The sequence below is a fragment of the Sinohyriopsis cumingii genome, chromosome 10 (assembly GCF_028554795.1).
Source record: "Sinohyriopsis cumingii isolate HCF-2022 chromosome 10, ASM2855479v2, whole genome shotgun sequence".
NCBI classification, from domain to species: domain Eukaryota; kingdom Metazoa; phylum Mollusca; class Bivalvia; order Unionida; family Unionidae; genus Sinohyriopsis; species Sinohyriopsis cumingii.
In genome coordinates this window covers 70,618,720-70,632,397 of record NC_142970.1, presented here as the reverse complement: position 1 = coordinate 70,632,397, position 13,678 = coordinate 70,618,720, and the positions used below count along the sequence as shown (strand labels likewise).

Sequence of the window (13,678 nt, the reverse complement as noted above, 5' to 3'; positions counted from 1 at the left end):
TGGCGGATATGTGGTGACAAGCTACACAACGGTGGGATTGTTATGGATAAATTCGTAATTTGCAAGTGATATGTTATACAGGTCTCAAATACTGTATTTAGCTAGACCGTGTTCGTGACACAGCTTATAGAAAATACATCGAGGATTCTTTTTTGTGCCGAAATGTAGTCTCATACTCTTTTGAACACAAGTATATATTCATATACAAAATGAAATAACAAATGAACCCAATGAATCCGTGCTAGTTCCATGTTTATTCAGTATAACTGAACAAAACGTCATTGTACTTTTTTGCTAACATTATATGATTATCTGCTTGTTTACGAGCTCGCAATGAGTGCATTTATGAGTTGTCCACAGACAAGAACATATCAACAACTCAGGGCCTTCACACTAAACAGCCCATTGTAAGAACGGATTAACAATACCATCAACTGCAGAAGATACGAATCCCATCAAGGTCATGCTTAAAGTCTAGAGGAAGACATCTAAAGCCAATCCGATGATTATTATTGTTGTTACAGCAGTCAGTGCTCTCAAATCACGAGACAAGAGACAATATCGCGGTTTGACCATGAACGTAACGGTCCTTTCAAAACAATTATACACTGAAAAACTCACTAATGTTGTAAGTGGAAAAGATGATTTGGTGTCTGTCTTAGCCAACAGGGCTAGCAATCACTCATCCTATCTAAATAAAAAAGACTTATCAACAAAACATGACATAAGTGCCCCAAATACGGCTAAGAGTGTTATGCCTTATATTTATTTTTGAACGGAGATGAATCTGAAATAGAAGACATATTTTGAAGATTAACAACCGCAAGAACACCAGTGACTCTGATGTGTTAAGATAGCAGTTATTCCACTTCAAACGAACTTACATTAACTGAAAGTAAAGCTGATCTGCATAACGTAACCACGAGAACTAATGAATTAAAGATAAAACTAAGTTAAGTTACCAAACTTATTTAATTAAAATATGTGAAAATTGATAAATTAGAAAAGATAAACACCGCTGTGAAGTGTCGAATTTTGGATTACAGTGAACTTTAAAGATGAATGCATTGAGCATTAAATTTTATCCCATTTCAGCCAGAAAGATTTTGTGAATGGTCACTTCGACCTTTCTTCGTTCACCCCACCCCCATGTCTATGTAAACTTCAAAGGGGCAGAATTCCGACTCAGTGAAATTGACCGGGGTATCTTAACACGGTCATTAGAAAGTAAACATTTGAGCTACCAGCCCTAACCACTTGGTAGGAACCTATGTCAAATTATCAATTGTTTTAAAGGGAAAGTGTTAAACACCGTCGTTCACAAATTCTGAGCTGTCTAAATCTGATGAAAGGAATTATTTCTTTGGGAAACATTAGGGACTCTGCCTACGATTGGGCAGAATAAATTAAGGCGTACACTCTAGAAGCAATCAGAATTTAAAGTGACAACCTTGATCGAAATTCTTTAGTCTGAAATTTCCTGAAAGAGGAGGAGTAGTCTTGACTCCGATGAAGCCTAAAAAGAATAGTGCTTTCCTCGTTAAAAAAGAAAGGGACCAGGTGGCCGTCTTGCAAAAAGAAAGACAGGGTTTAGTGCTAGGACGCATAAGTGCTGAAAGAGAACAGCAATAAACTTTCTGGGAGAAAGAAACGGGATAGTCTGAAGACAGAAGTCCGAGGAAAAAGAAGGATGAGGTAAGAATAAAGGACCAGGAAGTCCATGACGGGACAAAGCATAGAGCTTAGGAAGTCGATGCAATAGGAAGACGTTGATACACGGTCAAGGGAGGAAGGTGACGCAAATCAGCCGTGGACATTGCGCTCTTTTCACCTCTCGTTATGATCATGAAATGAATCCAAACTGGACATTCCTGTTAAACTCTATTGACATAATCTAACTTGAATTAGAATTGCCGTTATTAATTTCTTCTGATTAAATTTGTTATTCTCTTGTCAAAGGGGGGCTCGTATTGCTTTATTTCTTCCAGTATTCTCGCTCAGTTCTCTGTTGAAATTATATTCTTCTTTCACACCCGCTGGGCTATAATATCAAGGGAGGTCATTCTCTAGATAACGCCAGCCAAATTTAATCAACCACCCCTCTTACTAAGAGGGTGACGTTACAACCACCTTGCAATCTATTTTAGAAAAAGAACTTGTTGGTAAATTCACGGTGCTTGAAGGTTTTAGAAAGTATTAATATAGCAGAATTCACAATTGCGACAATTTTGACCAAGCCAGATACACGGTGCAACTCAGTACCATCGAAGCCAATGCCACAAACTTGACAAACAAAGTGTTACACATATGAACTAAAATGCGAAAACGTTTACCACAAGCGATAAAGTAAGTGTCCTTGCAGCCTGATACTCGCATTAAAAAGTTACATGATACCGTTACTCCTGCAGAATCCACTGCTAGACACTTAAGACCAGAACTTGTATCAGGGTGTTCTAGAGACTTGAACATGCCGCATCTAACTAAACGCAATATTGCTTCAAGAAAACAATACGCACAAGAAAGAAAAAGGACACATGCAGACAAAAGGAAATTCAATAATACAGATGACGGAAACTGAAAACATGATCAGCAGCAGCAGTCGTATACACGTAGGAATTCCAAGGCCAGTCTTGTAATATATAGTCGAAACCACAAACAGTGATCTTACTGGTAGTAGAAGATATGAGGAAATAACTGGTGATACTGGTGAGGTCTTTTTAGGAGTATTACACTGAGAGGGGTCACGTCATATTTGGAAGACGATTTCATCCAGTTGCCATTCGTATTTTCTTAGCAGGAATGAGGACACTTAATAGTGAGGGTAAATATTCCCGTGGAAAAAAACAAAATTAATAGAAAGCGAAAACTTTGTTCGGCCTAATGATGTTTCACTAGAAATCAGCTGCATGTAAAATAAGACCAACAGGGAACATATAGGAAATCATGAATATACGACGATAATTAATTCAGAGAAAATTATTCGAGTGAACCGAAAACGCAGTAGAAGGAGCAGATATGTCGAACGCGACGACGACGGCGATGATGATGATGATGATGACTAGTATCATCAGTACCAAGATAACGACCATGGTGATTATGACTACGATCAAAGACATGGCAAATCCGACGCATATAAGTCACGAAGGGTAGAGAGTGGTAATCAGGTTTGATTATTGTACATGTGAATAGACTTTACTTTATAGAAAGTGTTTGTCAAAATGTTACTAATAAATATTGCAATATTATCGACGTATACGTATGCTTACTTACTTATGCATACAATAATCTGAATATTATTACTTGAAACGACTGAGGAAAATATGTTTTTTGCCTCATGTGTCACTAACTTACTTCATCTATTAGGATGTGATATCACCGTGATATGTGAACATAAAATTTGAAAAAAACAACAAATGTATTCATATACTTTATCGTGATAACATGTCTTACACAAAAATTGATAATATTGATAACAGTTAGATCTAAAAAGGTTGAAAAGTCGGAGTATCAATTGTGATCAAGAACAACGTATAGTTCTTAGTAACAGAACTAAATTGTAGCAATAACCAAATCGTTGGTACTGAATTAAGAGCAGTGCAAGATCTGTCTTTCTTACTCTCTAATGAAAACGTATTAATTTAATGGAATCCCTCTTTAGGTGTTATTCATATTACAGTGAAGAAATAGTTATGGGGAATTATAACGCCGGGTACAGAGAATCACCATTATCATGTGGTACATAACGCCGGATCAGATCAAGTATCTGGGGGAGGGTTTTCAAAATTTCAAAGGGGCCCTGACTTTCCTCGAAGGGCACTGAAGCAAAAGTCAATGTGTCTATTTACTCAGTGTGTGCATAATACCCAATACACATGCGCAAGAAGAAAACGGTGGTCAAATTTTAAGTGACAAGTGACTCTGTGTGTGTGTGTGTGTGTGTGTGCTTCTTTTAATGGGGGGGGGGGGCGGAAACCCCAGACTCCCCCAACCTCCGATCCTGCTATGTGCATGGTATAAATGCAGCGCGTTCAATGCATTTGTTAGCAACAATAACATTATACCACTGAATAAGCCAAAATGAAATAAGGTGGAGTTACACGTTCGTGCCATGCAGATCAACTATTGACTAATAGAAGAATGCTAGACTGGGTTATTCACTCTGAAGTTGTGTGTGTGTGTGTGTGGTGGGGGAATCTTCTTCAAATCACGATACGTGCATAACCTTATATCATCATGTTGTGTGAAGAACTCTTACAATGCATAATTCTGATCTGTAAATAAAACTAGGCACACTGACCAATCAAAATTAGGCATCGAATTCACTACGTAGTTACGTTTCGCTATCCACCACATTTGCTCACTAAAATAATACCACGCTTGATTACGTTGTTTTTATATTGCAGAGGAATTTGAAAGATTGCGCAGAAAATCACTGAAAATTTATTAGAAAAATCTTTCACCGTTGTGCTTGGGGCACATGCCAAGCAGTCTGTTCATTTTAGGAGTGGATTCAATTTTTTTGTTTTGTTTTGTTTTGTTTTGAAATTCCGAAACCAAACACGAACATACATAAATGTCTTCACTAAAAGTGAGACATTATTCATAACCATAATATGTATATAAATATACAAAAATGTTTTTAGATAATGATATTGTAATACATTTGGTGTATGCGCATTTTGTTATTACTCCCTGTTTTAAGGAATTCTTAGAATTTTGTGATTGCTTGCTTGAATATGGCAACTCGGTCCTATGGAAATATTCCTTAGCCCGAAATAATTAGCCAGTTACATGGAGCAAACGTCACGGACTGAAGTGTTAGTGAGTTTCCATGATGCCATGGTTTACGTTTGGTGACTTCAGGTCAGAGCCGCATGAAGTTTCATTGTCCCTATGAAAATATAGTGGTGGACATTGATTGTGCGAGTCCAGGTGCAGTATTTGTGATTGGAGACGTAAATTACACAATGGAATAAACAAGAAGGGACTGTTCCGTCGTTGGCAGGTATATCTTTCAGTTGATGCCACTAAAACACTGGTATGTTCATTAGTACTTTCAAGATTGGACTATTGTAACTCAATTCTGTCTGGTTCATCTCAATATCAAATTTCAAAACACAGCTGCTCGGATCATACTTAGAGTACCACGATCAGAGCACACCTTCCCGCTGCTCTGTACCCTACACTAGCTACCCATTCGATCCAGAATAAAACACAAAATTTGTTCTCTTTGCTACGTTTCACTGACGTACTCCAGTCCAACATACCTATCCGACCTCACCCATGTGTTCACCAGCAAGATACTTACCCTCCTCTTCTGACAATCGTATACTCATTATTCCCACTACGAAAACAAAGTCATATGGACAACGTTCTTTTGTATACCAGGGACAATCAACGTGGAATGAATTGCCCACTGAACTTAGACACAAAGACACAGTGATCCCATTCAAGAGTGTTCTTAAAACTCACTTATTTCGACTGCAAGAACAAACATAAACAACTAATAATGTTCCCTACCTTAATTAGTTTCAGCATGGTTTTTTTTTAAATGTTTCTTTAGTTGCATGGTGATTTGTGGGTTTTTTTTGGTAATAATATCATTATATATGGGTTTTTTATGTTATAGGTGTTGTCTAATGTTGTAAAGCGCTTAGAGCCTCCAAAGATTAGGCGCTATACAAAGTCCTCATTATTATTATTGTTATGGTGGCAAATGAGATTCAATTTTACAGGCGAAATGTGGCTCAAAACTGTGATCTGACTGGCCTGAGGTGGCGTAGTAAAAATAGTTCCCTGTTTTAGGGAGCGTTGTATATTTTTACGGCGTGAAACGCTGATGGTACGGAAAGTTGGTGAAGAGAAACCATGTAGATGTGCGGTTGATAGACAATTGGAAAGCTGTGAGATTTGTGGTCTTGTATTGATTATAGTAAATTTACTTTTAGAATGGACAAGTTTGGCTTCCTACAACAGAAATTGTATGGAAGTCTTTGGAATTAGGGGAAACTTGTGACTTCTTGAGGAATCGCGCCAGGGTTTGACACTGTTCGGTCAAGCAATACCCCTGGTGTTGTAACATTTTGATTTGTTGTACATGTGAAAACTTTGAATACATATTTATGCTTATTGTGTACATAAGTTCGAATTGTGTGTCATATTGGTGTCATACAATTAAGCGCAGTAATAATAAAGTTTGTACATCTTCTTTATTTTTGTCTTTTTATTAACTTTGTTGTGGTTGTTTTTCTTTAAAATTAAGTTTGGAACGTTGGAATCCTGTATCATGCTTCATTACTGATGCTCTTGTTAAAATTTTCAAAGTTGAGCATTTACTTGTAACTGGTGTCAAACTGACAAAACACCATCATATACTTTAAATTCTGGATTGGGCCTAATCCAATTAATATCTATAATTGGCCTAATCCTATTCATATCTATAATTGGCCTAATCATATTCATATCTATAATTGGCCTAATCCTATTCATATCTATAATTGGCCCAATCATATTCACATCTATAATTGGCCTAATCCTATTCATATCTATAATTGGCCTAATCCTATTCATATCTATAATTGGCCTAATCATATTCATATCTATAATTGGCCTAATCCTATTTATATATATAATTGCAAAATTGAATTTTGACATCAATTATTTAAAAATGTCAAATTTAATTATTTTGAATACAATTTCTGTTGTGGGAGGTTTTAAAGAAAAACTAGTTTAACTTTATGACGATGTTTAACTGTAATAAAATATTTCTTTTGTTTTTATTAGGTTTGGGACAATAAATAACAGTAAGTTATGTCTTGCCATTTATTAAACTTTTTGTCATGCCGAGTTCAAAATAAAACTGAGCTCTTACAAATTACTGATTTTAAAACACCTACAACACTTATGAAATCAATGAAGTAAGATAAAACGAGCCACACTTATTAGAGAAACAAGGTTATATCGGATGCAAATATATTTCCCGTTAACGTGCCGGTAGTGGCTTATTTCTATGTACTATTATCATCTTTTTTTAATGATTATGATAAATGATCGGTTTACGTGCATCTAATATAATTTAAATTTACTGGTTTATCAATGATGCCCTTATGGAATGTCTTATCCATCCAAATGAATATACATTTTAGCGCGGCGTAAAGAACGTAAAATATTCTGTTCAATCATCAGTCACTCAAGCAACTTTACATATATTGTTTATTTATTTATTGTAACTTTAATATTTGTTTCCCTAAACATAATTAAATTGTTAATTGCAGATAAAAGAAACTGTTTGTTTTATTCTTATATGACAATTATACAGGTACGATATAAATTTAACGTTTGCAAATACATAACGAAAGCTGAAAGGAAACGTAAATAATGAGGTTGAAAATCAATACCATTGTCTTAACCTCTCCTCTATACCTCTCACTTAGAAAATCACATATTTATACTTAGTATAGGCAGAAACCAAACATGCATCAAGTACTACAATTACTTAGAAATGAAGACTTAACATCTGCCAAATACCTAGGTAAATACGTGTGTAATGTATTACAACCTAGGTTATCTCTTCTCTATCTCTCTCTCTCCGATGTATTCTGTGTACACAGGTTTGTATTAATCATCATTTATTTACATAGCAATGAATTGTATATGAATTGTGTATTGCATTCAAAGACTTTTTTGCACATGTCAATAAAATAAAGTTCTTTTCTGTTCAGTTTTGATAAAGTTTAAGAAAGCATGCACAGACAAACAATATGGTTCGATGTTATGGCCAACGTTATAGTTCGAAGGCATTCTCTTGTCTGATTGCCAGATCCTAGAATCCATTTTTAGTTAGATTAGCGTACATTTATGTCGAATTAAATTGTAAGAATATACATATACTATGTGTTGTATCCCGTGATTTGGATTTTTAATGTAGCTCTAACAATTTGTCAGTCATATCGTCATATCGCTACGATGTCTGCAATGTGGCAGTATATAGTGATGTCTAGCACTGGGGCATCTTATGCAGACATCCAGCATCATGTCCCATCCAGTCACATTATACTGACACCAGGCCGACCAGTCCTAACACTAACCTCTCAATGCTGAACGCCAAAAAAGATGGTAAACAACTTTGTAAAGGAAGGCTGTCCCAATGGAAATGTAACCAACCTACTGAACTAAAAGTAGAGGATTTTAAACCGGAAGATGACCCCTGCCGCTTAAATATTCCATTATGCTGGGACTAGAATTATATAAGTTTTAGACCTATAATTATGAACAAGTATATTGACACTTTGCACTGGAAAACTAAATCTGCACCAGCAAGCGTTACATGAAAGCATAATAACTTAAACATACTAATAATATAGTAATCCTAATAAATAAAACAGCAACATTTTAGCTGAGGTGGATCTTTCTTGAAATGGCTATATATATATATATATATATATATATATATATATATATATATATATATATATATATATATATATATATATATATAGATGATTTCGATTGCTTTGATGGGTTTTACGCCATTTTGTTTCAGCACATGATATTCACGGCGGCCAGTAGACTTTGTAGAACAACAACCCAGAAACACCACCAATCCACGGGAAGCTATTGGCAAGCTATTTTACATACCAACATTAGTCGAGGCGAAAATCGCGCTCACGCGGACAGAGGTGAGATGTGTGTGTGTAACGACAGTGGCAAATAACGTGTTCCTATTTAAGAGACACGTCTTGATAAAAAAGAACGAAGAACATTGATCAAATTTATATTGCTTTATTTATCCATGCACCGAATACAAACTATTCTACATTCTCCACTACATACTGTATACCAGTTAGTTTAATGCATTTCTGAATTTTATCCAAGTTGAGTATAAAGTGAATTTATAAAGAACTATTAAATATAACGATTTAAATGTTTAATGTTAATACAGCATTCTCGTTAGAACAAGTTAAACTAAATCTGCACCAGCACGTGATACATGAAAGCGTTAAAACCTAAACGTGGTAACAACATATCAATTCTGATAAATTAAAAAGCAACGTTTTAGCTGAGGTGGATATTTATCGATATGGGTATATATATATATATATATATATATATATATATATATATATATATATATATATATATATATATATATATATATATATGGCGGACTTGCAAATATGGCTGATTTTAATATCAAGCTTTCGGCTGAGATACGTGAGGAGTAAAACATGACGCAGGGTAAACAATAATGGAATCATGTTCTAGATTTCATGAATGTCAAAGACATTGTTGATGGTCTACGGATTGTGAAGAGCTCCAGCTCCAGCTCCGAAACCATATCCCTTTGGACCGAAGTTCTTTGAATAGCAAGCTGAAATGAAGTAAATTATAATTACACTGGTCAACAGTGAAATCATTACTGACTTGAAAAGGCCCTAATCTGTAGTATTTTGGTGTGCCGAACACGAATATAACCGTGAAAAATTTGTATTGGCTCTCGTTTTGAAGATATTCATATACTTCATTTTCTATGTTTCACTGTGTAAATTTCTCCAGTAGGACTGCAGCAACATCCGGAATAATGATGTAACATTGCATAATACCATCATGCTCACATCATCCACAGTTGATTGCATCATTTTCTGATGCAATGCAATACTAATGCCATGCGGCTGCTGAAGTAAGTTGACGTCAGCAGTGTACTATACATGTGTAGGCCTATTATACTAATGCCAGGCGGCTGCTGAAGCTGACGTAAGCAGTGTACTATATAAAGCCCAATCAGATAGGTTCAGCATTTAAAATATTTTAGACGTTGTGCGAGACAGTTCAAGCTACTGTTACATAAAACTTATTATTTTATCCATTTACGTACAATAAAGAACAGTAATGCCTCGAAAGTGTGTTAATACCGCGGACAATTTTTGCTATATTTGTGGGGAAGTGACATTTGCCAACCAGAAGAAAAGTATCAATTCTCAAGTGAAGAAGGCATATCATCTTTACTTCGGATGCAAGGTTGGTGACCAAGACAAGCCTTGGGCTCCGCATATATGCTGTGCTACATGTACAACACAGCTTTCACAGTGGTTGAATTGCAAAAGGTCATCAATGCCGTTTGCAGTCCCAATGGTGTGGAGAGAGCCAAGCAACCACCTAAATGACTGTTAATTCTGCTTGGTTCCTCCTCTTTCCGGCGGAATAACGAAGCGAAAGAAGTCGAGAATAGTCTACCCAAACATTCCGTCTGCATTGAGACCAGTTCCACATGGTGAGGGACTTCCTATTCCAGAACCTCTAGCAGAATATTCTCTTGATTCATCTGACGAAGACAAAGGTGAGTCGACCTGTTCTTCTCCTGGTCCATCAGCATGCAGTGATCCAGATTTTCACTGTGGTGCATCATCAACCCCACACAGAATAACACAGGAAGAACTAAATGACCTGATTCGTGATTTGGACTTATCAAAGAACAAGGCAGAATTGCTAGGATCAAGACTCCAACAATGGAATCTTCTAGAAGAAGATGTCACAATTACTGCATATCGAAAGCGCCACCAGCAATTGGAGCCTTTCTTCAGAAAGGAAAGTAATCTGATATTCTGTTCCGATATTGAGGGCCTCATGAATGCTTTAAAAATCACTCATGACCCACAAGAATGGAGACTATTTGTGGACTCTTCGAAACTGAGTCTCAAGGCTGTGCTTTTGCACAATGGAAACATTCTTCCATCTATTCCAGTAGCGTATGCTGTCCACATGAAAGAGACATACGATAACTTAAGGCAGCTACTGAATTCCATTGAGTATAACAAGTACAGCTGGCACCTCTGTGGTGATTTGAAGGTAGTTGCCCTTTTAATGGGACTGCAGCAAGGATATACAAAATACATGTGTTTCTTATGCGAGTGGGATAGCCGAGCAAGGGAAATGCACTACATGAGGAAGGAATGGACTCACAGGCAGAATGTAGCCATTGGAGAGAAGAATATCCAACACCCAGCTCTGGTTGAGGCTCAGAAAATCTTGCTACCACCCCTTCACATCAAACTAGGTTTGATGAAGAACTTCGTGAAAGCCATTGACCGGACTTTGCCAGCATTCCGATACCTGCATGAAAAATTCCCTCGACTCAGCGAAGCAAAGATTAAAGAGGGAGTTTTTGTGGGTCCTCAGATTCGAGAGCTTTTCAAAGATGACCGGTTCAACAACTTGCTGGAAGGTGACGCGAAACAAGCATGGAATGCTTTTCGCCTAGTTTCTACAAACTTCCTCGGAAATGTTAGGGCAGAAAACTATAAGGAACTAGTAGAAGACATGTTGATGAAGTATAAGAAACTTGGCTGCAATATGTCTCTAAAGATTCACTTCCTTCATTCCCATTTGGATTTCTTTCCTAGCAACTGTGGTATTGTTAGTGATGAACACGGCGAACGTTTTCATCAAGATATCGCAACAATGGAACAAAGATACCAGGGAAAATGGTCCACTACAATGCTGGCTGACTACTGCTGGACACTCCTCAGAGATGCTCCCGAACAGCTGTACAAGAGACAGGCGAAGAAATCTAAGATGTAGTCAATGACTTGATTTTTTATAGGTAGGCTATTACAGTTGACCTTTTACTATTGGAATGCATTTCGTTATGTAAACATTAATTTCTTGCAGATTACAAAAAAACTAGAGCCAATTTTGCAATTTGACTGTCATATTCGTGTTCAGCACATAAAAATTGATAAGAATTGACTAATTTTATTTCAGTAACATGACTTTTGTAAAAATTTGTTGTCCAGTGTTATGAATGAATAGCTGCATACATACATACATGCATGTATCCATCCATCCATCCATCCATCCATACATACATGCATGTATCCATCCATCCATATATACATACATACATGCATGTATCCATCCATCCATCCATCCATCCATCCACCATCCATCCATCCATCCATACATACATACATACATACATACATACATACATACATACATGCATGTATCCATCCATCCATACATACATACATACATACATACATACATACATACATACATACACACCAATGCTGGATTACCAAATAGGCAGAGTAGGCACCGGCCTAGGGACCCCACGACAAAGGATCAAAATAATATTGATAAAGCGTATTAGGAGATAATTTGCGAGGGGGTCCCAAGATTTCGACTGCATAAGGGCCTCCACAGGGTTTAATCCAGCAATGATCGATCGATCGATCCATCCATACACACACACACACACACACACACACACACACACACACACACAGAGCTTAACATCCATTATTACTGAAGACAAACTAATTTTACTACTCCAAATTTCTCACAATAGACCCCGTCTTATAATTATTTTTTTTAGTACGAACTATTTACTTTCAACATAAATAGAAGATTTGTATTTATTCTATTTTTTTTTCTAAATATGGGAATTAAAAAGATGGTTTATAAAATTATTCAACAACTTTAACAAAGTCTTGACTTTTAAGTTCAATAATTAGCATAAATGTGGATAAATGATACTTTTGTAAATGTATTACACCTTATAACCACGCTTTATTTGATTGATACTGTCAGGCGGACTAAGAATACAACGTTCATGGACTTAAGAGTTAGGCCGTATTTAAGCTGTTGTTTCTCAAGCATGGCGCTTTACCCATTTTCTCCAGACGACCAAGATACAAGACGGACATCAGAACATAAATAGCCTACTCTAAGAAAAAGAAAAAAAAACTCATGTAATTCAACTCCACTGAGAATGACATTCGGGACTATTTTCAATGGCTTGGCACAAGATGGCGGCAGAATGACACATGATAAAATTCGGAATATCTGCATCATTTTAATTTTAGTCGTAACTATTGTGGTGCATTCCGCTCAAGTGACTCGCCCAAACGCATCATTAAGTGTGATCCTACTAGATCTGAGTTTTTCCCCCACCTTCCGATACAGAACGAGCAGTATACCCAGTGTAATTATGGCCATCAGCCTCAGATAAGGGGAAAGACGAAGACGGTTTAAATGCGATGGACTGGCGCTCGATCAAAAGAAATCACCAAGGAAACTGGGAAGAGTTTGACCTTGACCGTGATATGATACATTATTGAAACAAAATAAAAAGGACTACTTACGCTTGCAATAAATTTCCCCTTCGTGGTTGCTCAGAGTAGTTACATCGATAGATTTATGACAGATCTTGCAATTACAACAGGACTTATGCCAGGCCTAGCAACAAAAGAAAATCAACATATTGAAATTTTGCAACGGTTACATTCACAATGTTAAACACGACTCATTCGTCCTTCATTATTATGTAGATGCTAATTAAATGACCTCTGTGTAGTTTCAGAGATCATTCAGTTGCAAAAGATTTTTTCTTTATGCTACGGTTTAGAAACGGACATGTACATTTGATAAATTTATAACAGATTGCTTATCGTCAAAGTATCTGTATATACACATGTGCACTGTAATTGTATAACTATTTACAAAGTTTTTTTATTACACCTTATGAGTACTATATTGGTATAAGGGATGACACACCTATATGTATTAAGTTTTCAAAAACTTTCCACTGTGTCAGCTGATGATGGTGGCAATATATGTTCAAAATAATCTTTGATATTCTTTAAAGCTGATAGTTTCTTTGGATTTCCTGTTCCGC

General features: G+C 36.4%; 1 protein-coding gene across 2 annotated transcripts in view; it reads right to left on the bottom strand.

Annotated features, from left to right (window-relative positions):
• Positions 1–8,765: 8,765 nt before the first annotated feature.
• LOC149790364 (cysteine and glycine-rich protein 2-like) overlaps positions 8,766–13,678 on the bottom strand; it is a 26,430-nt gene continuing 21,517 nt past the window's right edge. For both annotated transcript variants that reach the window (XM_089972409.1, XM_089972410.1), the window contains exons 5-6: positions 13,146–13,239; positions 8,766–9,370 (exon numbers count right to left, since the gene is read on the bottom strand). In XM_089972409.1, the coding sequence (XP_089828535.1) occupies positions 9,297–9,370; positions 13,146–13,239 (168 nt within the window). In that variant the 3' untranslated portion in view covers positions 8,766–9,296. The remainder of the gene's footprint in view (positions 9,371–13,145; positions 13,240–13,678) is intronic.